Source organism: Amblyomma maculatum, chromosome 6 (assembly GCF_055883805.1).
Source record: "Amblyomma maculatum isolate TAMU_Amacu chromosome 6, ASM5588380v1, whole genome shotgun sequence".
NCBI lineage: Eukaryota > Metazoa > Arthropoda > Arachnida > Ixodida > Ixodidae > Amblyomma > Amblyomma maculatum.
The window spans coordinates 97,978,875-98,003,954 of NC_139349.1; the positions used below are offsets into that span (position 1 = coordinate 97,978,875).

Below are 25,080 nucleotides of genomic sequence, written 5' to 3' on the forward strand. Positions count from 1 at the left end.
CAATTTTGGCTCGGGCGGTGCACATATACAGATCCGCCGCCACCGATCTGGCTCTCTGATTGCCACCGCACAGGGGTTGCATTGGAGGAGGAGCGAAGAAAGGAGTTAAGTTCGAGCCGGCGCTTTGACAACCGGAGACTCGCAGGAAGAGGGGGGAGGGGGGCGGCGTGTACACCCAGCGGCAAACGATGGGGGCAGAAGCGCGCGCAGCAAGCGGACAAGGCGATAAAGGGAGGAGGGAAGAGATAGCAGCGACTGACTGATGCTGCTGACGCCGATAGTGAGTCAACCCCAGCTGCGGAGTTGGTTTCAGGGACAACGCCGCCGATGCCGACGCAAACAATATGATACCCTCGCTTCCGCAGCGCCAAGAACCAGGTCTAGCCGTGGGAAGGTGGTCACGTATTCGTCGACGTGCCGGGGCCCACGTGAAATAACCGGCGCGTCGGCAACTGAAGAGCACCCTATCCGCCACACAGGAACAGGGGTGGGGGACCCTCCCCTCCTCTTTCTGCATGGCGGCGACGGTGTTCTATGCAGTCACGTTATCTTGACTCTCTAGCGGCGTCAGCGGCATCCAGCGGTATCAGTCGGTCGCTGCTAGCGCTGGGGGGATGAAAGGGGGGCGGAGCTGGTTACGAGGCCGACGACGACACCGACGCGAAACCCAGGAACGGACGCCAAAGAGCTGCGCTCTAAAAGAACAGCAACGACCAGCAGCGGTCAACGAAGAATTGGACGTCGGAAAAATGGTGGAATAAAAAATTTACGGCATGGCAAGTGTCGAACTGAGAGCAGAGAAATGCCGAGCCATTAATGTTAGCGCTTTTTAGAGTGTTAGCTTTACTGTTCATTTGCGCCAAGTTCGCGTTATCCCACCAGTCCTAAACAAATTATAGTCGCCATGGGAACGGCATGAAACCAACGCATAGCTACACTGCGCACCACGTGAAGGAAAAGGCAAAGTATCTGCCACACTTAGCTCGGCTGCTTCGTGGCGGGTCAAAGACAAGACCTCTCGACTTGTCTTTGTGTCCACAAAAATTATACAGCTAATCTTGTCGACCTCTACCTCGAAATTGTATATTCCTACGTGATGGTGACTCTCCTCCCTCTCCGCAAGCAGGACCCACCACTTCACATTCTCAATGTATACTGTCCTCCTAAACTGCAACACATTTCTTTTGCAGACCTCTTCAGCCGAGCGCTGAGAGTCGCGGGTCGAGACCCCCTCCTGATTGTAGGCGACTTTAACGCCCCCAGTCGGCTTTGGGGCTACCACCGTGAAGAAAAGCGAGGGCGCAGGTTGGCGGAGCTTGCGTCCACGCTGGGCCTCACTTTCACACTGACCCCGTCCATCCAACCCGACTTGGTATCTCCGTGACAAGGGACACTTGTCCGGACCTCACCTTTACTTATAACATCCAACATACAGACTGGGTCAACACCGAGGAAACCCTCGGTAGCGACCACTGCATTCACAATACCACAATCAGAACTCGTCCACTCTCTAAACCCACAACACAAGCCCGTCTCACAGATTGGACGAAATTCAGACAAAATTTCGACAACACAACATCCATTACAGAGCATGGTCCCAGCATTTGGTTTCACACCTCCGCTCCACTGAAACTCAGATTCAGCTTTCAGAGGTGGTATCGGATGTGGACAACCACCTACTCCACCTCTGGGAAGCTCGGCACTCCCTTGTCCGCCGATGGCGCCGGCAGAAACATAACAGAAACCTTAAAGCTCGAATTGCCGAGCTCACCCAGCGAGCGGCTGAGTATGCGGCCCAGCTCGCCGACTCTAACTGGGTGGAGATAGGTGCAACACGGCAGCGCGTCAAATGTCCAGCCGAAACACATGGCGCCTCTTTCGCGCCCTCATTGATCCAACTCAGACCCGTAGAGAAACACAAAAACATCTTCAGCGTGTAATCCACGCCTTCTCTGGTAATACTACACAACTCGCGCACAAACTCAGGGACCGATATATGTGCAACATACAGGACACCCGTGGGCAGGCGTACTCTTATGCAGGCTCTGAGAACGCTGAGCTTGATCAGCTGTTTAAGCTCCACGACTTACGGGCAGCCCTGGGCAAAATAAAAACGTGGTACTGCACCTGGCCGGGACAAAATCACTGTTAAATTACTAGCTAACCTTCCCGACTCAGCTTATACCACTTTATTGGACTACATCAATGCAATATGGCGAGGAGATACGCCACTCCCCATTTATTGGAAAACCGCTGTGGTCACATTCATACCAAAGGCCGGCAAAGCAATAAACACGGACAACCTTCGCCCCATCTCTCTTACCTCTTGTGTGGGCAAACTTATGGAGACGATGGTGCGGGACCGGTTGTCTGAGTACCTTGAGACAACATGTCTTTGCGGACACCATGTACGGATTTCGCCCACACAGATCCGCACAGGATGTCTTGCTTCAACTACATCGGGAAGTCCTTGACCCCCTCGAGTGCCCTCATAACGACAGGGTCGTACTCGCCCTGGATCTTAAGGGGGCTTTCGACAATGTAACGCATGATATTATTCTCACTCATTTAAGTCAAACCAACTGTGGCCACTGTGCCTTCCAATATATCCGCCAATTCCTCACAGACCGCCAATCTTACATCCGCATTCAGGATAATGAACACGGCCCCTTCCCCCTAGGTACCAAGGGAACGCCGCAAGGCGCAGAGCTTTCTCCCCTGCTATTCAATTTGGCCATGATGCGCCTGCCGGCCCAGCTGGGTGCTGTCGAGGGCATGCAGCACGCTCTGTATGCCGACGACATCACCCTGTGGGCTACACAGGGCTCACTTGGAGACATTGAGGCCAGCCTGCAGCAGGCGGCGACAATAGTAGACCGCTATGCTAGACGCTGCGGCCTTCAATGCTCCCCACAGAAATCGGAATTTGTGCACATCCGCCCCTCTCCAAAATGCACTACTAAAATTCAACTTAATCTTCAATCAGGTCCAATTCCAGAAACACAAGAAGCCCGAGTACTGGGACTCTTCATTCACCAACACCGCAAGCCAGACACCACATTGGCTAAACTCCGCAAGGTGGGGGACCAGGTGGGCCGCATGGTCCGCCGGGTTTCCAATAAACGCGGGGGGTTACGAAGCAAGGATGCCTTGCGGCTGGCAAACGCCTTCGTAACCAGTCGAATCCTTTATTCGCCTCCATATCTCCACCTGCGGAAGCAAGATGAGGATGCCCTCGAGGTCATTTTCCACAAAATCATTAAGCGGGCCCTCGATATCCCGGTGAATACCTCAAACCAGCGCCTCATGGCGCTGGGAATGGTGAACACCTTCAGGGAATTGAGGGAAGCGCACCTCACAAATCAATATACGCGTTTGTCGCAGACGCAGTCGGGCCGCCGCCTTCTTGCCCGGCTCCACATCAAACATACGACACTTATGGAAGAACGGGCAAGCATTCCAGCGCCGTGGAGATGCGCCCTCCGCGTAAGCCCCCTTCCCGCCAAAATGGCACGCGAAGACCATGACGGCAGACGCCTGGCGCGGGCGGAAGCCCTGGCACGCCATTATGGTTCTAAACCCGGCGTTTTTTATGTGGACGCCTCTGGCCCGCACCATGGGAGGTGGTACACGGCCGCAGTCGTCCACGAGGCGAAAACAGTCAGCGGTCCTAGCTTCAGGGCCCGCAACATGATTCATGCGGAGGAGGTCGCCATAGCATTGGCTGCTTCCCACTCTGACTCGAAATATATAATTTCCGACTCGCGAGGGGCCTGTCGGAATGTCGAACAGGGCTCGACCCCTTATCTAGCCTACCGAATACTTCAACATAGCTCCTACATTGGGGACCCCGCTACCCGATATATTATTTGGGCTCCTGCTCATCAGGGGCTGGCTGGAAACGAGGCTGCCGACGCCGCCGCCCGCGCGCTCTCTTTCCGGGAAGTTTCCTCCTCCTCCCCCTCCGACCAGGACGCTGATCCTAATCCGGCTTATACATTCAAAGATATCGTAAATTACTACCAATCTAGCCACAGCTTTTACCCCCGCCCGTGTAAAGGCCTTTCAAAGGCGGATGAGCGGCTCTTACTCCGCCTCTTTACCAACACACTGCTGTGCCCGGCAGCTCTAAAACACTTCGACCCTGCTTTCTCTGGCAGCTGCCCGCACTATGGGGTGGTGTCTTCGGACATCTACCACATGGTGTGGGCCTGCCCCTCAAATCCGGCTATCCCCCCTCACCCCAACATAACCCGGGAGGACTGGGAGGCGGCCCTGCTCGGCTGCTCCGACCTGAAGGCCCAGCGGGCCTTAGTCGGGCGAGCCCGAGCGGCGGCAGACGCCACTGGGGTCCCGAACTAGGGACCTCCACCTAGTGTTTGTGAGGGTTGGCCCCTCCAGGGTCAGCTCACGCATAACCTCCTGTATTTGTCCTATATGAATGTTTTCTACCACCACCATCCCCTTCCCGCACCCTCCACAAAAGAGGCGATCCACCAACCAGCCCACATCCATCCCGGAGGTGGAGGCCGTCATCCACCACACAGCCTCGTTTCTTGATGCCCATGAGCAGCGCCTCATGGCCGCAATTTCTACGCTGCGTACCGACACGCAGAAATGGATGGAACAAATTAACGAACGCGTAGCCAGAATTGAGGCCCGCCAGAGTGCCCACGAAGCCGAACTTGCCCAGACGACCCTAATGGTGTCATCCCTCCTCCCCTCCTCCTCATCTCCCAATCCCCCTGCACCAGCAGGGGCACCCAGGCCTCGTGATGGCCAGACACCCCTCACGCCTTAATTTCTGGCAGTGGAACTGCCGTGGTTTCCGCGGAAAGCGGAACGCGCTGCAGCTCCACCTCCAGAACATCCCTCCCTCCGAGCTCCCCGCTTTGATCGCCCTCCAAGAAACTTTCTCCCCAGTTAAGCTGCGCGACTTCACTGCTTTCCATCCTTCTTCCTCATCCCCCCCGAACATTGCCACTCTGGTTCACCGCAACTACACGGCGATAGAGCATCCTCTCGACGTTCCAGAGTGCACGCATCTTTTCCTAGAACTCCTCCCCCGGCGGCGACAGGATGCCAGTCTCTTTGTTCATAATGTCTACAGCCCTCCTCGCACGCCTTCAGCTCCTTTCCTCCTCCTTCTACGCAAAGCCCTTTCTCGCGCACATCGCAACGCGCTCCTCATTCTCGGGGATTTCAAAGCACATCACATCAGCTGGGGTTATCCCGGGAACAGTAGGAAAGGTCTCGCGCTGTGGACATTCATCCAGAACGAACAGTTATCCGTCCTTAATGATTTTTCTGACCCAACCCGCATCGGCTCCAGTGTCCAACGCAACACTAATCCGGACCTTTCCATCTGCAAAAACGTCGTGGATGCAGCGTGGACGAACACCTGGGTCTTTCTCGGCAGCGACCACTATATCCTGTCCATCTTCTCTCTTCCTAGCCTGTCCTCCCGTCAGCGTCGGAGCCAGGTAGTCGATTGGGATCGGTTCCGCCACTCACGGCAACATGCCCCCACCTCCATCTCAGACCTTTCTCAATGGACTGCCACCTTGCTCAAAGATGTTTCATCCGCCACCTCTACCGTCCCTACCCCTCCTCACTCCTCCACGGCTGACAGCCGCCTCCTTCACCTATGGGAGGCGCATCATTCCCTGCACCGCCGCTGGCTTTCACAAAAACACAATCGCTCACTACGCCTCCGCCTTGCCCGCCTGGATATGGAAATTGAGGAGCACTGATCATACCTCACCAGGCAGCAGTGGGGCCAGACATGCGACCGCATGGCCGGTAACCTCGGACTGAGGGATACGTGGGCGCTCCTACGTGCCCTCCTTGACCCGTCGCATGTCAAGGCCACGCAACGCAGGGATGTGACGCGCCTCCTGCAATCCTCACTGCTATCCGATTCCGATTTCCTTCTTGCACTCCGAGATCGCTATCTCTGCACTTCCCCTCCGTCCCCCCTCCCTTCTTACATCGGCAGCATTAATTCTGCGCTTGACGCAGATATCATTTTGGGGGAGGTTTGTGCGGCACTACATAAGCTCCGCACCACTTCCGCACCAGGAGCAGACCAAATTTCTAATAAGGCCCTCCGTAACCTGGACACATCATCCCTAGAGGCCATTACGGACCTCTAACAAACATTGGCACGAAGGCACCCTGCCTTCTGAGTGGACCCACGCTAAGGTGACCTTCATCCCCAAGCCCGGCAAACCCATAGACATTCAAAATCTCCGTCCTATTTCCCTCACCTCTTGTCTCGGTAAGCTCTTTTAGCACGTCGTTCTAGATCGCTTACAGAGCTTCCTCGAGGACAACCATCTCTTCCCCGATTCGATGTTCGGCTTTCGCCCATCCCTCTCTACAAAGGATGTCATGCTCCAGCTCTCCGAAGAGGTCCTTCACCCTCTTCACGCCAAGCTCACTCGCGCGATCATGGCACTGGACTTGACAAAAGCATTTGATAATGTCGTCCATACCGCCATCCTAGACGCCCTTTCTACCTTTAGCGTGGGCTCCCGAATCCATAGTTACATCAAAGCTTTTCTTGCCCATCGCACGGCTGAGATCTCATTCGGCACCCTTTCCTCTCCTGCTTTCCCTCTTGGAAATCGAGATACCCCCCATGGTTCTGTTCTCTCTCCCCTTCTCTTCAACACCACCCTTTTTCCGATGGCACGTGCTCTAGCTAGCATTCCTAACCTCTCCCATGCTTTCTACGCTGATGATATCACCCTCTGGGTGACTACCGGCAATCTTGGTGAGATGGAAGCCCCTCTCCAGGCGGGCGCTAAAACGGTCGCCGATTATGCTCGCACGGTCGGGCTGGCTTGTTCCCCGTCCAAGTCGGAGCTCCTGCTCCTCCTGGTTCGAGGCATAGCTCCAACCTCATCTCCTAACCTTAACGTCACTATCGACGGACATCCCATCCCTTCTGTCTCTTGCATTCGTATTCTCGGTCTCTTTCTCCAATCCAATGGCAAACACACTACTGTCCTTTCCCGCCTTACTACCACCGTCCAGCAGACGGTACGGCTGATCCGACGGGTCGCTAACCGACACTATGGCATGCGCGAGCACGACCTCCGTCGTCTTGTTCAGGCCTTTGTGCCTTGTCTACTCCCTCCCCTACCTCTTTCTGTCTCGTACCGAGGAAGACAAGGTCAACTGTCTCATCCGCCAAACCTATAAGTCGGCTCTCGGGCTTCCCACTTCCACCCCCACTTCTCGTCTACTGGCGATGGGCGTCCACAATACTCTTTCAGAACTTGTGGATGCCCATCGCGTGGCACAACTCGATCGTTTATCTCGCACCACCCCTGGCAGAGCCATTCTTACTTCCCTTCGCTTGACCCCTGTCTCCCTTATCTCTGTCACCCAACCCTTGCCCAGCTCCCTCTTCTCCATGCTCACTGTCAAGCCCCTTCCCAAGAACATGCACCCTGAGCATCATGCCGCTCGCTGATCTGCCCGCGCCTCCACCCTCTGGTGCCAGTACGGTACACGGTCTGACGCCGTGTATGTTGATGCGGCACCCTACCTCTCGCATCCCGCCTATGCCCTCGCCACTGTTTCTAATACACGAGACCCCCTCTCCGTCGCCAATATCCATGCTCTCACTTCCACTGCCGCAGAGGAAGCAGCCATCGCCCTCGCCATTGCCAGCACACCAGCCCTTTTCATATTTAGCGACTCTAAGACCGCAGTCCGCAACTTTGCAAAGGGTAGAATCTCTTCCTCTGCGCTCAATATCCTAAAGCACTCCTCCCCCCCTTCCCGATCTATCAAACTATTTTGGGTTCCGGCTCACGCGGGGCACCCTGGAAATGAGGCGGCAAATTCTATCGCTCGCGAAATGACCGACCGAGCTGGCCCCCTCCACCCCGGGATGGACACGCGTGACTCCCTCCTCACCTTCCATGACATCACCCTCCACTACCGCAAATCCCGATTATCCCTCCCTCCCCCTCACAAGTCCCTATCTAAAATCGAACAGAATACGTGGCGCCATTTACAGGCCCACACTTTCCTCTCCCCTGCACGCCTTGCCCTTATTCACCCCGGTGCCTTCTCGCCCCAATGCACGCTTTGCAGCTCTCCCCGAGCAGACTATGCTCACATTCTTTACTCTTGTCCGGCGCACTTTCCCCCCGTCTCCTGGCAAATAAACAGCCCGCAGCTGTGGTAGGCTGCTTTGGCCAGCTCGGAGCCGCATATTCAACAGCGGCTTACGACCTGGGCAGCGGAAGTCGCCGCCAGGCGTGACCTGGAGGCCACGACCAGCAGCCGGAAGGCCACCCACGGAACGGCGGCAACATAATTTTACTTTTTATTTTTTTGGCCTTCAATGAATAAAGTTTGTACCACCACCACCATCTGCCACACTTCTAGGTCGAGACCTGAACTAAGCTGCAAAGGAGGGACCCGGAAGGCGGGAGTGTAAAAAACATTGGAGGAGGTGGTGAAGGGTGGCTGATCCTGGCCCTGATGAGGCTGGGACAGGTAGGTCACCGCCGCTTGCGGCGGGCGCTAGCCTGCCACCGAATGTTTATCTGTTGTAGGCCGTCACTGCACCAAGCCACCGCTCGGTGGTGGACGATGGTTGTTGCGGCGCGCGTCTTTCTCTCTCTCTTCTTTTCCTTTCTTCTCTATTTTCTCTCTTCTGTCTGCCCCGCCGGGGTGGTGCAGTGGTAAGACGCCCGTCTACTGTGCCGGAGTACCCGGGCTCGAACCCGACCTCGGCAGCTGCGTTTCGAAGGAGGCGAAACGAAGAGGCGTCGTGTGCTCTGCGATGTCAGCGCACGTTCAAGATCCCCAGGTGGTCGAAATTACTCCGTAGCCCTCCACTACGGCTCCTCTTTCTCTCTTTCCACTTTCACTCCCATCTTCCTCCCTTCCCTTATAGCGCGGTTGCGGTGTCCACAGAAAACAAGTGAGACAGTTACCGCGCCTTTCCCTTCCTATAAATAGAGTTTTTTTTTTATAAATCTCTTCTGTCTGCACGAGGCAGCGGAGGTGGCTCAGCTACAGAGCCAGTAGCAGTCCCGAGCATTTTCTTTTCCTTCTTCCTACAGCCACAACAACAACAACAAGAACAGACGTTTGCAGAACCCACACTGCGTAATTCGAAAGTGTTTGCACTTCGGCGACGTTTTCAAAGAAAAAGCTTTACTGGCTCCGTTATGCGAAAATCCAGTCGCCGGCGTGTAGAATCGATGGTACCCCAAAACTACTCGCAGGTGTCCACAGGAACAAGTGTGACGGACACTGCGCCTTTTCCTTCCTGCGGTTTCAATTATTATTGTCACACAATAGGGGGTGCTGATCGACACGCTGACATGTCTTGGCGCACCGAAGAGGGACAGATGGGACACTTGGAGATGCATTGCGGCCACAAACAGTAATGCTTTCGCATTCTCATACGTAGGCGGTCCTGAGATTGTCTACCGAATTTCGTCCTTTTCTTTTAACTTCCTAATGTGTTTATTCTTGTTTTATTTCATTTACTTTCATTCTTATTTTATTATATTACTCATTTATTTTTATTTACCGCCATCAATATCATCATCGTCATTAATTATCAACAATATTAGTTGCCATTGTCGTTGTTTTTCATTACCTACTTGCACATAGTAATGGGTTTACATGGAAGGAGGTGCGCAATATCCGTCAATTTTGATATGTCGACACCTGAACCGCGCCGTAAGGCAAAGGAGGCCGAGTTAAAAGTTGATTATGGTGGGCCCTATATTTTGTAGGTAGGGAAAGGCGTAGCATCTGGCGACAGATTTTCGATGACAGAATTTGCGGACATAACGTAGCCTACTAATGCTTTCATATTAATGACATAAACAGGTGCCGTAGTGCAGGCCTATGAAATAAAAAGTACTCCTGGTTTAGCTACTGTTAAACCTAGTGTGTACGCAATAAGCTTAATTTACATGATTATATGTGGTAAAGCTCTTTATTAATGCATCAGGCTTAAGTGTCGATGTTTGAGGTTTGGCGTTTCCAAAAGTTGTGTACACAATTTCGTCGTAACCGAACGAGTTACGAAGTGCGATAGATAATGCGCCTTTCCATTCCTCTGGACGAATTTACGGTTTTACTAATAAGCATAGAAACCACGGCAGTTTCACGCACAAGGCTGTGTTCGTAATCTTTACAGAGCGAGAGAAATCAATAAAAACATTGAAGCCTCCAGAATTGTTTTTTATATCAACCGAGACATTGCTAGAGATTCTTGTCAGCAGCGTTGAACACCTATAGTTTTTTTTTTTCAATGAGTAACAGAGCATGATTGGTGAACACCATCAGTATATATATATATATATATATATATATATATATATATATATATATATATATATATATATATATATATATATATATATATATATATATATATATATATATATATATATATATATATATATATATATATATATATATATATATATATATATATATATATTATATATATAATATATATATATATAATAAAGCATAATATACAATGTCATGATCTTGAGCTCAGAGCAGAACGCCTTAGCCCTCAGCACACGGTACATTATTCTCTCATTTATCAAAAGCGAATTCAAGGAAGCTTTCTAGTAGAAGCGAGAGTCCGGGCGATCCGTTGGATACGCAGGGCTTACAGAGGGTACAAAATCTGCCGTGCACAAAAAGTGGCCGTGCCTCACAAAATGTAATTTAAATAAAATGATTGCAACTGTAGATGACTGCGAAGAACGTAGCTACAAAACTTGGGGTACAATCAAGCTCAGCTTTAATGGTATGACACCACATCGTTAATGGCTTCCATCTGCGGCTTCCCTTGATGGTCATCGTTCGGTCACACGCATTCTGCTACTCGCTTCAACACTAATCAATTAATTTCTGCCGCCATTATCTCAGACATACTCACTAGCCTCACGCATGCACTGATACACATTTAACATTGATCGTATAACCTAATTCATAATTCTTGCCTGTCAAACTCGTTTGCTTTTCCACCATCCCTCAAAAACATTCCTGCCTCAAAATAACATAGATATCGATTTTAAATTGTGGATTGGCTTCTTTAACATAGAAATTGTTCCGGAAGTGAGTGATGCCTTAGCGCCATTTTTCTGGGGAACCTGTTTTGGAGCTGGTATATTAGACACAGTCGCTTCGAAATCTCCACGCACTGTGAGCTTGATGGTTTCGTTTACCTGAGAGGAGTAAAATACTAAATTATTATTTATTCCTCCTTTCAACATAAAGTAATTGCTTCCTAATTTGTGGCCCTACAACAAGAACAAAAACATTCATTTCCAGTTACAGAAAAAAACCTACGTGCATAATGACAGATTTCGCGCCCGCATAAAACCAATATTTTACTGTCTAAAACTAAAACTTGTGACTTACCAACACAGTTCTTTACTTAATTCGCGGTACCGAAACAGCACAACAAACACAGCAATAAAAAACTACAGACGAATAAAAGAACTTGCTTCATTAACATCACGACGATTGTTCACAACACGTAAAACAGTGAACTCTGGACAGTACCCCATACCCGAAAACGTTGCCTCCAGTCTATGGGAAACTGATCATTAACAACTGTTTTAAATTATCATTGCACATACTGAAATGGATTTTACTGAGTGCTTAAACTGATAATACAATCCTCCGTAAGCTGCACGGCGGACAACACAAAATCACAGCTAGTCTACAGGCACACCAGCGAGCTCGAGCAGCACGACGGCACTTCGTCGTTCTCATTCTTGTCTTCCTGATGCGCTCTCGTAGTTCACTACAATACTTATAATTAAAACATAGTTGTAAACTTCTGTATGCTTTCTTTTGTCCATCTTTTAACTTTTTGTGTTCCTGGCGAGTTGACTTTCACCACTGCTCTGTCAGATGTGGAGTAGATTGCAAGACCGGTAAAGCATTCCCAGGTTTTTTTGCTTGCCATCACTGAATTACATCACTATAATTGTAATGCTAGAAATAAATATTCCGATTTGATTTTTAATTTAGGAGGGAGGAGACTTATATGCCAAAAATACCATGTTTTGCAACCGTCTGATGCAACATTTTTGGGGGTTTCAGCAAATATAATACTTCGGTTTTCACGAATTCGAATATCGATTCGGATCCGTTTTTGTGACGACGTTAAGCTGGGAGATGAGAGGTTTCAGAGAATTTATTAGTACTTTGTTGTTTAGTAAAATGAGCCTGTATGTTGGGCGACCATGTAATAGCTTCTCCAGCCTTACAGTTTGATATTTACAGCATCAAAAATAGCGTTTTTTTTCCATCACTTCAGTGATTTCGAAAGGACAGGCCAACGTTTTTCAGAGACTTCTGTATTTTTTTCCAAACAGAATTTTTGGAGGTTGGTGCACGTTAATCGCAGGAGCTCTGAGGCGTATGCCTGACAAAATGTTTCACAAACTATACTAGACACTTTTTACATGAGCAGGACTAATGCTTAAAAAGTGAGATTTTTTTTTATAAAAATAAAAAACGCCCATTGCTTGAAATTTTACAGCACCCTAAATAAACAATCATAAAACTGTTTTTGCCTAAAGCGAATATTTTTATACGTTATTATGTAACAGCGATTGGTGCTCTCATCGAATTTAAGGATTCTGAATCCCGTAAGTCTAAAATGTGAGCACACAAGTGGCAGAAACTTCAAGAAAATGTATACTACCGAAAGTATCAACCTGCTTAGAACATTAAGGAAGCTGTGTCTATTTAAAGGATTGCTAGCAAGTGTCATAGCATCAAATGTTATTAAAACTACCACATATACAGTCTCTGGAAACAATTTTAAATTTCTCACCCCACCTTAATTCCTTCACAATAGGTACGATGTCTTTTTTATCTATATAAGTTTCTTTTATATAAGCGTTCAAAATAGCCTAAATAATGTCTCCTTGTGGCGGATCAAAAAAGGCTTTTGCTCTACGAGCCTTATCACTTCCAAATCAATCTTTCAAAATAGAGTTGCTAGTGAAGATTAGCTGCAGTCACAAGGATCTTTTGTTGATCATTTATCTCCCAAATAGGTTTCTGAATAGAAATTTGAGCGGCCTACTACTTGGTCACGTCATCTGTACAAAATACGTAAGGCTAATGTCAAGGCTGACCTCCTTAAGCAAAGCATATATCTCTGCAAAAAAAAATAAAAAAATACCTGGATTGCCACATGCGCAGTCGTCTGGACCGAAGAGGAGTTTCTTAAATATTTGGGGTCAGGTTATGACTTTAAAACTTCGTCCCTGCCTGTTAAAAACGTTACCATTTTCACATGTTAAAAAATTACGTCTGAATGGCGTAATCACATTACACCATAATCCCTATGGGGCAGGCAGTGCAGTGTAATCACTACGATCGGTGACTGCAAGCCCTGCTCAAAGGGCTCACTAGTAAAAGTTGTGAAAAAGAACCACTTGAATAACTTGAAAGGAGGCGCTGCTTAGGCTACAGGTATGTGTCAAAAAAAACGATCAGGGACGTTAAGCGCAATCTACTAAGTGAGGGTTTGTTCTAGAAGATTGGAAGTAAGAAAACTAGTACACGTGACGATGGTTCGGCGATAAACGGGAGAAAAAATCACAGACCACCGAAATAGGCAGCGATGACGGTGGAAACGGAACAAGTCAACCGACCAAAACTTTCATTCGCGTCCTCACACAACCGAAGCACATGCTTAGGCGATTCTCATGTCATTAATTTATCAGTGCGCGGGAAATCGACATTCCTTCTAGTGAGCGCAACGGACGGGGAGCTAACGTATCACTCTTATCTAAAATCATGGTGAAGGCCTCATCAACCTCACGCGTTTCCCTATCGTTTGCCCGTGCCAAATTTACCGTGTTTTCAAAGGATGGTTGACACTTGTGTTTGAGGTAATGATTGGTCAAGTTTCGAGGAGCCTGTTATGAGGTAGAACTCCTCTTTTGCTCGAAAAGCATTTCATTGAGGCAGTGTCCAGTTCACCCTACGTAGCACTTACCGCAGGAAAAAGGAATTTTATAAACAACCCCAACTGAGCATGGGACAAGATGCGAAGCATGACGCACACCACACCGCCTCCCCTCGCCTGCAGGTTCTCCATGACTAACATTTTTTTTTACAGATTTTTGTTGCATTTCAAGGGAGCGAAAAGACGACTTTTATTCCGAACCTCTGACCAATCTTCTTCAGACTGTGAGAGATTCCGTGTACGTACGACAAGATTACCAAAGACTTCTTTCCTTCATCCTTTTTTGGTGAAGAAAACTGATTGTGTTTTCTTAAGTTTTTAAAGCGCGTCTCGGCAACACCAGTCAGTAACTCCTAAGGATATCCGCTCACTCTAAGCTAATCTATTTGCAAAAATATTCTCGTCACAGTTTTCAAGCTGCTCTAAATCACTGTAGCCTCTATGATTTGATATAGCTGCACTGTGATTTTGAGGTCTAAGGGTGTAGTCAACACCTCCAAATATCTGTAGACACTACGATCAGAGCACCCACAAAGGGTGTTAGCAGTTTGTGAGTGGCGTAAATTCACCACCACGCAGCTCAAGAAGAAAGCCGTTAGGTCTTAGTATACTTTTTCCGGGTCTAAAGAAAAAAAAAAGAATAGAAAGGGAACAAGAGAGTAGGAGGGACAGCGTCACACCAGAGGCTGTTCGAGATACTGAAATCATGCTCAGTTTAGATGATAACTGATTATAATTATCTTTCTTCTGTAGAAGGAACGTTATTAAGTCTGGATACTTTGACAGCTTCATAGACATTTAGGCGTTACAGGTGTTTCTGCATAAATTAAAAAGATCCACAGCATCTGTTCACGAACCCAGACAATCGTTCTTGACCTATTACGCGAGCCAATGAGAAATAACCACTGAAATACGCAGCAGTCGTAAGACGGCTGTTTTCATGCGATTTGCTCAAAGCAGCAAGCACAAAAAGGCACACGCATCCGAGCACGACAGGACCACACAGCGCCTCAAGGAGCCAGCGGTCTGAAACGGAAAAACATTCACTGCATACTGACAACATCAAGAACTTTCCGCCCGTTTCACGTGACTCATATTCCAAGGTTGTTTGTTCAAGACAATGAACTCCCTCCGCGCTGGCCTCTGGAGTCAAGGGACGCAGAACTAAACGAAGCCCGTTACATAACACTGGCACAGAAATGGGAAAAACGCAGATGTCAGTGTTCCGGAACAGCGTTTCAAAAACGTGCCAGTGATTTCACCTGCCCCGTTGATTTCGAGAGAGATAACGTCGAAGGGGTAAGCTGTCCTCTTTTCTTCTCTGCGATTTCTCGAAGGCTCCGCGGACCTCCCCCGAAAATACCCACTAACCTCGACTGTACAAGGCAGAAGCCTCTCTATTGTATTTATTCTTGTTCTTCTATTCGCGTTTTATTGAGTAGTTTGACTACGGAGGATGTTCCTGCGTGATGATGGTTCATATAAATAGTGGGCGACGCCGATCATGTGTAGCCAGAAGCTGCTCCCTTCGCCAGAAGTAAGGATTGTGCAGGATGAAATCGCTGGTAAGTGTCGTATTGCAGCTAACTTCAGCAGGTATTATATAAGGGGCTTACCTAAATTATAGAAAGAGTATCTTGTATACGGCCGTTCACGAGATGTGTTGATAGCCCCCCCCCCCCCCCAAAAAAAAAAAAATGACTCCCGATTAGCGAGGCTTTATGCTAAATGCGACTTTAATGCGCAAATCACGTTTTGCCCTTCTTAGCTTTTGTTAATTTTGATTCCGCGGCTTTCCTTGCAGATCCTCGTTTACGTGCGTAAAATTTGCAACTTGCGTAGTCATTAGACTCTTAATTTATGGCCCTAATACCTCACACGTATTCATAAGCATACTATCGCACGCTTAACTATCGTAAACTGTCGTATTATGTGAAAGGCCACCTGACATAGATATTAAACTCCACCTTAAGTAAGCTGTACCAACGTGCCTGCGTGGACCGGGACCAGTGAGTCTGAGGATTGAAAGGTCCTGGGTTCGACTGCCGCCTCATCTTCTGAGAGACGAGCGCGACCCGAGCTGGCAACTCCTGTCGACACGACCATTTCATATTGTCCCGTGACGTCACAAAGCAAACTGCAAGTCAATGCCCGGTCACGTTCCTTGCCCATTACCTCCTTCCAGCAGCTTCAACAAGAGATATTAACGTTTTTTTTTTGTTTTTTTTCGCTAGTGACCCATTCAGTGCTACCGCACTATAACTTATCCATAAAATTCGCATGGTAATAGGTATGTCATTCTACATACGTGAAAAGTGCACGTATAGAGATGGGGGGAGTAAGTGTAACATTTTCTCTAATCCAAAAGAATACAGGGGGGAAAGCTAAAATATGACAGATGGCCATGTTCAACAGTTTGAATTCCCTTTTTGCTCATCATTTAATTGATAGGTGGATCGAGGTGCACCTCCATGTTTACCATCTTTATTTTCGGCAGGCATTTTTCAGTAATGCTTCCCATCGACCCAAAAGAAGAAATTACGAACGGAGTTATATTTACCCAGTATTCGCAGCCGTTGTAGTGCTTTTGGGGGTTACCAGAGAACTGGAATATCAGAAAACGTAGGTAGGTAATAGCAAAGCTTCAGAACCTCTTTCGTTGAGGTGTAGTACATGATTACAGATGGGCTCAGCCTTGCGGATCCTGCAGACAATTGCTACACTCTAGTGACGCTCAACGCAGCGAACTCAATAACAGGCAATCGGTTTATGTGCTCTTGATGCATGCATTTGAACTCAATATATTTTGGATGTAATCGAAGTGTAGCCTAACGATGTATCACAGGGTCTGTTGGAATGACTCCTAATGTTTAGGCTGAACTGTCTTTTCACTACCACTGAAGCAGCGGACTTAAGCATGAGGGGGCAGTAGAGAGCGTGTATTTTATGAGAAGGAACAGATATAAGATTTCTAGATGAGACGAGCAAATCGTGGGCATCGGGTGATACAGATAGCACAGCGCAGGACTAATTAGATATCCATTGGAGAGAGCATTGTGCATAACCTGCATAGTAATAAAAATGACAGCTTATCAACATAGAATGCTGTCTTTTTTTTTTATTCACAAATAAAACAAATTGGGCATCACAAGAAATCTAGACTAAAAGCTTGATTTAATTTATTGCAACACTTACCTTATTTTTCTGCTTTCTTTCAGGTCCTCCTCGCTGTTCTTGCCGTTTGTTCAGCGCTCGCATCAGCCGGCATCTTATACGGCGGAGGCTTTGGCTATGGTTGGCCAAACGGATTTGGATACGGATTTCCCTACGGATTCGGATACGGCTATGGAAATGGATTTGGGTTCGGTGGATTCTGGCCTGGGTACTGGTGGCGTTGAGCGAAAGTGCCGCAGCGAAGCGCTGACCACCCTAGTGCGCACACGCTGACCTACCCCGCCTCGCCTGAACAGCCTCGCATACGAAAAAGATTGCAACTTCGATGCTGTCCATTTTCAACTCCAAAATAAAAAGCCAGTTGTGATCTAGGGAGTCACAAGTCACAACCTTTCATCTGAACTCATTTGGTTTGGTTTGGTAAAACTTTATTTCCCACAGTAGGAGTCCTGAAGGACACTCGGCTAGGCGCCAGGTGTAGAGGGCAGCTCCCACGTCGGCACAGAGAGGCTGAAGCTCTCCGCCGCCGCGCGGGCCTCCTGGACGGCCCGAAGCTGATCATGTAGTGAAGCACTTTTTAACACTTTGTCCCAATGTTCCTTGTTCTTGGCGTAGGCGTCGCTTGATGCACAACCACACAGCATATGGTTTAGGTCTACACGGTCACTGCACCGTGTAGAACTCATTGCCCCTGCGTAAATTGATATCACTATCTTATTCTCGCCTCTTCCACGCAAAAGCAGCAGACACCTAATGGTGGCAGCAGAAAATATACGGCGGTAATTCTTTGGAGGTGCCAAGCGGACGGCCGGGTAGTGATTAGAGACAAGGTTAAAAGTGTTACAATATAAGAAAATGATTAAATTTTGCTGCAATTTACCTCTAAAAGATAAGGTTGATGAGCAAAATTTATATATATATATGTATGTATGTATGTATATATATATATATATATATATATATATATAAATTCCCTTTTGTTTTGGTTTATTAACACTTTTCTACATTTTCGCTTGCTCAAACTCTATAGAAAAGGAAGCATCGGCGAAAACAAACCACTCTTGAAAAAAAGCGGTCCTTCGGTCGACGGTTTAGCCAAATAGGCGTTTCCTTCAATGAGGCGTACACCTCGCATTATATTTGTTTAAGCAGTCAAGTACGTCTAGTTACCGGAAGATATTATATATATATATATATATATATATATATATATATATATATATATATATATATATATATATATATATATATATATATATATATATAAAGGCATTTCATTACCTTTCTCCTTCAAATGATTACTCAAGCGATTAGCAAAAAAAAAAAATAACTACGCTTTCCCTGACCTCACCGAGTGTTGGTTTCTTTCGTTTCTGTATCATGACGAGCCCCTACTTTCCTCTTCAGTTTTCTGCGTACTAATTTTACAGGGGGTCTGTTCTGGGAGTCTTGAAGCCATGGTAGCGCAAGGTTGGGTTGGATTGCAAAACATTAAGTTCGTCGCTCAAGCACGTCTAAGGAGAGACGTATTAGATGGCTGCTATTCCTTGGCTGGCGGCGACCTCATTAGCCCGCTCGATGGCCCGCAGTTGAATCTTCGGGTCCGAGCTGACCAGCACTGTTTCCCACTGCTCGGGAGAAGGGAGCTATATTAATTCCGTCTGCAACGGATTATTTGCACAGCTCCACAGAATGTGGTCGTATGTCGCTCTTTCGCCGCATTTATTGCAATTTGTGTTGTACTGGCCTGGATACATCAGGCCAAGCACCGCCGGAATTTACTTTGGGATTGCCCTGCTTTTTCTACTGGACGCCCCGAGATCGAACCCTACCGCCTGAACTACCGTTCCCTTCCAGAAACTGATGCTATGATATCTATTTTATATGTATGGCTCGCTTAGTGGCCTGGTTAGAGCAGTTTGATTCGAGTGACGACCTAAATAATGAAGATTCTGTCTACTCCCCTTTATCCCCATCCATGGCCATGAGCCTTCCCATTCAATAAAGACATTCAATCAGTCAAATAAATATAACATGAAAAAACATTTTCCGATATCACTGCAGAATCTGCGCTGGAGAAATGCGTAAGCCTGATCATTACTGCTTTGTCCGTGAGATGTGTTAGCTGGATTCGGCGAGTGGCAGATACAGCGCCTTTCCTTTCCTGTAAACCATTTATAGAACGCCAGTGAATTTTAAATTTTCATGCTTTCAGCGGAACGCTGGTTGTGGTCGACAAGGAGTGCGCGATGTATCGTGTGCAACAGGGAATCGTGCCCATATGGGGTTGGGGCAGGTAGGTCACCGCTGCTTGCGGCGGGAGCTAGCCTGCCACCGAATTTTTATCTGTTGTAGGCCGTCATTTCACCCGTCACCGCTTCGGTGGTGGACGACGGCTGTTGTTGCGGCGCACGTCTTTCTGTCCCTCTTCCTTTTCTTTATTTTCTCTTCCGTCCGCACGTGGCAGCGGAGGTGGCTCAGCTACCGAGCCAGTAGCAGGCCAGTGCATTTTCTTTTCCTTCTTCCTACAGCCACAACAACAACAACAACAACAACAACAACAACGTGTGCAACAGCAACGCTCCGGCTTTCGCATTTCTGCACATCAGATTATGCAGTGCTCTTGGAGTTTTTCAGACTGCAATTATTTGATTACCTCTCTTTACACACTCTCTAACCATTATCACCCATTCGAGCACAAAAATGACGGCCTTTCCCGACTGCTCACGTTCAAATATTTCAAATTTCCCGCGACCAGAAGATAGACCAACGTCACCGGATGTCGAGTACCACGTAATCCTGTTTGGACGCCGACATTAGCCCTGCTGGCTATTTCGACATCTGATTGACTTCATTGGCTGTAATTATTTAATTAAATAACCCACATCAACCATTTTGTCATTTGCACACCTTTCCTTGATGCTCTATCCGAGGGTATCATTCCTTTTCCGATATACCAAGTAGGTCCTTTTTTACAGCGCCTACAAGGTCATGCCCACGCGAAACTTGCCTACATAGCCATACAATACTGACGCATTAATAAATAAAATAGCATCTTGCTGCGTGACATGGTGGTGTGCATAGGCGCACCGCTCATTTGTACGGCACGTCAGACCACAGGATGGCCAGTGACCCGGGTACTTTTGCTGTCTTGGCCAAAGAAGTGCCCCGTGTCCTGCGGACTGAGTTGGAACGGAAAAGAAGACGTCATAAACGTGAACACGTTGCCAAAAGTGGGTATATCTTAGAACGTAACCGAACCAAACTAACAGCAAAAATAAATAAAAAAAATGCCAACCAACAGCTAAACCGAATTAAACCGTCTTTTCTCAAGTCTAAATCGGCTTAATCTTAGCTGAAAGCCAGCGAATTTGTTTCCCCCGTATAACGCTTATTTCCAGCTAGAGTTTCGAAACTAAAAAGGAGAAGCACCTTCGCATCTTGAGACTGTACATACATGAACTGTACATCAAGATGATGTACATGACTGTACATCAACGAGCGCTTGAAATCGCGCAGAAGCAGCTGTATAATGAGAACGTTATGGAGTACCTTAGTTACAAACGTATGGAGCTCATAACGTGATTGACCAATGTGGTATAAAAGGTTTCCATACATTTAGGGACACAAGCAGAACAGATGCCTATTTCGCACTTATATCTTGCAAAATCATTTTACCTAAATATTTTCATTGCAAGTTTTTCGAACTATAAAATCATCTTGGACAATTATACTATATTATTTGCACCCGAGACCCCGATTCCCATGACCGCCATAATTAAAGTTCTAATTGCATTTCGACATTTTAAAACTTTTTATCAGCTAAAGACCTTGACCTGCATTACACAAATGTAAATTTGACGGAACGGTAGCGAAAACACTAGGAGCTTGTATAGTTGTGGCTATAGTAGCCTTTTGCTGTAGCTGGCAATAGCCCTTGCGCATTCCTGACGTACATGTAGTGTTAAAAACAGGGGACAGTTGGTTTTATACTTTCATTTCTTCGTTACAGTGCCCTACTACGCAGCGCTACTAGGAATCGAAATTACGAAGAAATAGACAAGTACAAACAAAGCGTGCATGTTCCAAACGTTCTGAAAAAAAAAATGTACAGGTTCAAACATCTTTCAGCCAAGTTACACCAGCATAAGCCATATTACACAGCTTCAGTTGCTGCTACCGCTTCAATCTTAGCTTCCTTCCGCGCTTTGTAAGCTTCTCGGCGAAAGGCTAGCATTGCTGAACCTTATTGCACTTGCAATTAAAGGCGTACAACTGGTGTACATATGTCCGCGGTTCTGAGGCTTGTTTTAAACTTGCCTCTAATTTGACTAGTAGATGAATGCTAAATGGGAGACAAATGGTATGACCCCATCACTAACGTTTCCCAATGAACTCTTGCGTAACAATTTTGATACCAAGTAACGTGACGTCTAGGTGTAGTTTCTTGCTTTGTGCTCATGCCACTTATTACCCTAGTAAACCTTTCGCCTTAATATATGCACCTTCAGTATACACGTGCAAGAGAACGTTGTTCGCACACAGGTATACCCCAGCGAAATATGCAGAGGCACCGCCCATCGAATTCAAGGCAAACAATCTTACCTACACTGAGGGTTAGTAACCGGAAACAAAGGTATCATTGTTCATCAAACTCGTGTCAGATTGTTCTCGAGCAAGACAGCAAGAGCATGCCTCTCGACGCCTGCCAACACAGAAACGTCGAATCGATTCCAGCCACATTCCTGGGGATGGCTTGAGACGTGAGCAACAATGGCCTATATTTACGGTCCACCTTGGAAGGCCACGGGGCCCCCTAAAACACTGACAATCGGCCGCAACGGTATCGGCTGAAATGCTTGAGCGAGCTTTCACGGGGCGGGCCACGTGGCGAGCGAAACGAAAGAGCCGGGCAAGGTTACCGTCAATTTCTGACAATGAGCCCAGCCAACGGAACACGACCGGTCGGTCGCTTACGGCCACTTTGCGAGTTGCCAAAATAAATGAAAATAGTTCCCGGATATTGGCCCAGCCCCTGAGAAGCCAGGTAAAAATCGAAAGGCGAAGTTTGGGTATAAAAGCGCACTTCCAGTGATTCCGGGCACCAGCTGTGTCCACTTCCCTCCGGTCTGCACACGAGGAAAACTCGCCATACAACGACCAACATGAAGGCCGTGGTAAGATGATGTTTGCTATTTGTTACGTCTCCGCTGGAGCACATCCACGAGCAACTGGATTAGGATAGTTAATTTCTAAAAAACCTCTGCAATGATTGTGGTCTTCTCACGCTGGCATATTTTGAGACAGTTCGAACCCTAAGCTGCCACCAAAATGACGAGGCAGAAACAGTCGTCTTTTATGGGCGCTTGCTCTCTGAATGCACAGAAGCACTGGTGACCTGGGAAGGGTGTTCGTATGAGCTTCACAACGACTAGGCGTACTGACGAGCTAACGAGAGCCACATCGATGTTAAGCGGACGCCGAAATTCACAAGAGCACACGATATCTTGAATTCTTCTTTCATAAAATATTTGCGGTTGATAAGGGAGTAATAATCACGTTAGAATGAGACTGCCTTTCTCCATTTTAACAGTATTGGTGAAATTTGCGTAACTCAACTATTTTGTCCATATGCGTTCCGAAATTCTGTCTACGCCCAACGCTACAGATTAGCTTAGAAGTTAGAGAAGTGTTAGAGAAGTCATTATTTTGCAGTTGTTACTTGTGAAAATTCCTGGAATTCTTAATCAGCTCTAAAATAGGCTTGATACTGTAGGCATCACTGTATGCCTGAGACCTCGAATAAATAGTTTAGTTTGTAGAAACCTTCGCATAGTCGATAAACTGCTGACAGAACTCTGCACCGAAATTGAGAAATATGATGAAATGATAAAAAAAAAAGCTTATTTAGGCTTTGCGTGCTTGGAAAATCTCGATGCACTGAAAGCAATCTTCACGACCGCCGAAGAATGCCGGTGTTAAAGTCACAAGTATATTGGACATACAAAGCCTTTGCATGCAATGCATCCGGCCTTTCCACACATGTAACACTTCCTTCCTTTCCGCAGCTTGCGCTCGCTGTTCTGTGCATGGCAGTTGCTGTCTCCTACGCCGGCTACGGCTATGGTCTCGGACACTACGGTGGCTATGGTGGTTACGGTGGCTACGGAGGATATGGTGGATACGGAGGTTACGGAGGCTATGGCGGCTACGGCGGCTACGGCCATGGCTACGGAGGCTATGGTGGTTACGGCCATGGATACGGCGGTTATGGACACGGCTACGGAGGCTATGGTCGTGGCTATGGAGGCCACGGGCATGGATATGGATTCAAGAAGATCATATACGCACACGGATACGGTCACGGCGGGTACGGCCACGGTGGATACGGAGGCTATGGTCATGGCTATTATGGCTAAGAGACAATACGATTGGTTGTGAGTGCTCTGACTTAATAAAAACCCTGCCCTTCCTCTTACGAAACCCCATAGACTTCGTTATTTGGTTCACTTTCATTTTATCTGAACAGGATTACTCACAGCAAAACTCTTCAATCAGTGGTTCTGGTTAGCTCGGTCCTGAGCCAGCGAGGACACTATGTAGCTGTGAATTGCTAAATGCGCTCTTCTCGTTTTCACATAAACCACGTCAGGGCCTCTTGTCGAGATATTTCCTCAGCGGATATCACCTGCAGAGTCCAGACAAAAATCTGCTGCTACGACCTAAATGACCAGGTGTGCAAAGAATGCATTCTTAGTGCCAGAATATTGCAACCCTGCTATCATTACCGCCTTTTTTAAGCCGGCATGCCATGAATAGCCAACAGGACGGTCGGGTGCAGCACGACATGCATCGAGTAACGAGGAGCAAATTCGTCCGGAGGCTGGCGCCCCCTCCTACACACACAAAAAAAAAAGACCTCAAATTTGCCCTGCATGCACAAGTATACGGTGCACAACGGGCTTAAACCGATTTAAACTAATGAGGAACCAAGAAATTACTTATTTTCCTACAAAGATATATCATCGTAGCCAAATATACCAAAGAAGAGAGAGACATGGCTCGGAAGGAAGAGCAGTGCCAGACATGTTTACTAAATTCATAAAATGAATGAATGAGAGTGACCTATATCGTGCTCAGGTGGCGATTGGAATCTGGAATTTGCAACAATCAATACACGAACACTATCTAAAAAAAAAACTGTTTAGAAGTGCCTTTTGAGAACTAGTGCGCATGCATTGATGGGATATCATGCAGGGTTTCTTGTCAATAAACATATAGCTGCTTACATAGAGGTGTTCTATAGCATAAGTGAGAGGGTCGCATGCATTGTAATTAAGCTTAGTAAGCGGTATAAATGGAAGGTTGTACAGAATTTTGCGCCTACATGTTGTCATAATAACAAGGCAGTTGAAAGTTTCGGGGAAAGGGCAGAATCGAAAATGTGTAAAGAGGCAGTATACTGCACTCATGAGTGTCTTCAATGCTAGGCAGACAAGAAGCAGGCTGGAGACCGGGCACTATGTGAATATGCAGTTTACTCTTAAATAGCCAGGGGAAATATAGGTCCAGTTTAGGAATTGCAATAATTTACGAATCATGAATACTTTCTTTAGCAAACGGAAGAACCAGAAGTAAACGTGGAAAAGCCCTTATTATGCGGAGACTAAAAATGAAATCGATATCATACCGCGCTCTAAACATGGCATTGTGCAGTATGCAGAGGTAATAGGAAAGGTATGATACAGTGACCACAGGATGGTAAGGTCTTGGTTAAGTCTAGATCTCAAGAGGGGATGGTATCGACTAGTATCGTGGGGGCTTTGCAACGAATTAGCGGTAAGAGGGAAAATAGAGAAATTGAGTATCTCGGTGCAAGACAGATATCCTTCTTTAATAGA

At 47.3% G+C, this 25,080-nt stretch overlaps 1 protein-coding gene and 1 long non-coding RNA gene across 2 annotated transcripts in view; one reads left to right on the forward strand and one right to left on the reverse strand.

The window, feature by feature from the left end:
* The window catches only part of LOC146186370 (uncharacterized), a 378,918-nt gene that overhangs the window by 111,359 nt on the left and 242,479 nt on the right, over positions 1-25,080 (reverse strand). The window lies entirely within an intron of this gene.
* On the forward strand, positions 15,510-23,598 carry LOC146186377 (uncharacterized). Its single transcript, XM_084605822.1, has 2 exons — positions 15,510-15,570; positions 23,276-23,598. The coding sequence occupies exons 1-2, from the start codon at positions 15,510-15,512 to the stop codon at positions 23,596-23,598; spliced, it is 384 nt and encodes a 127-aa protein (XP_084461948.1).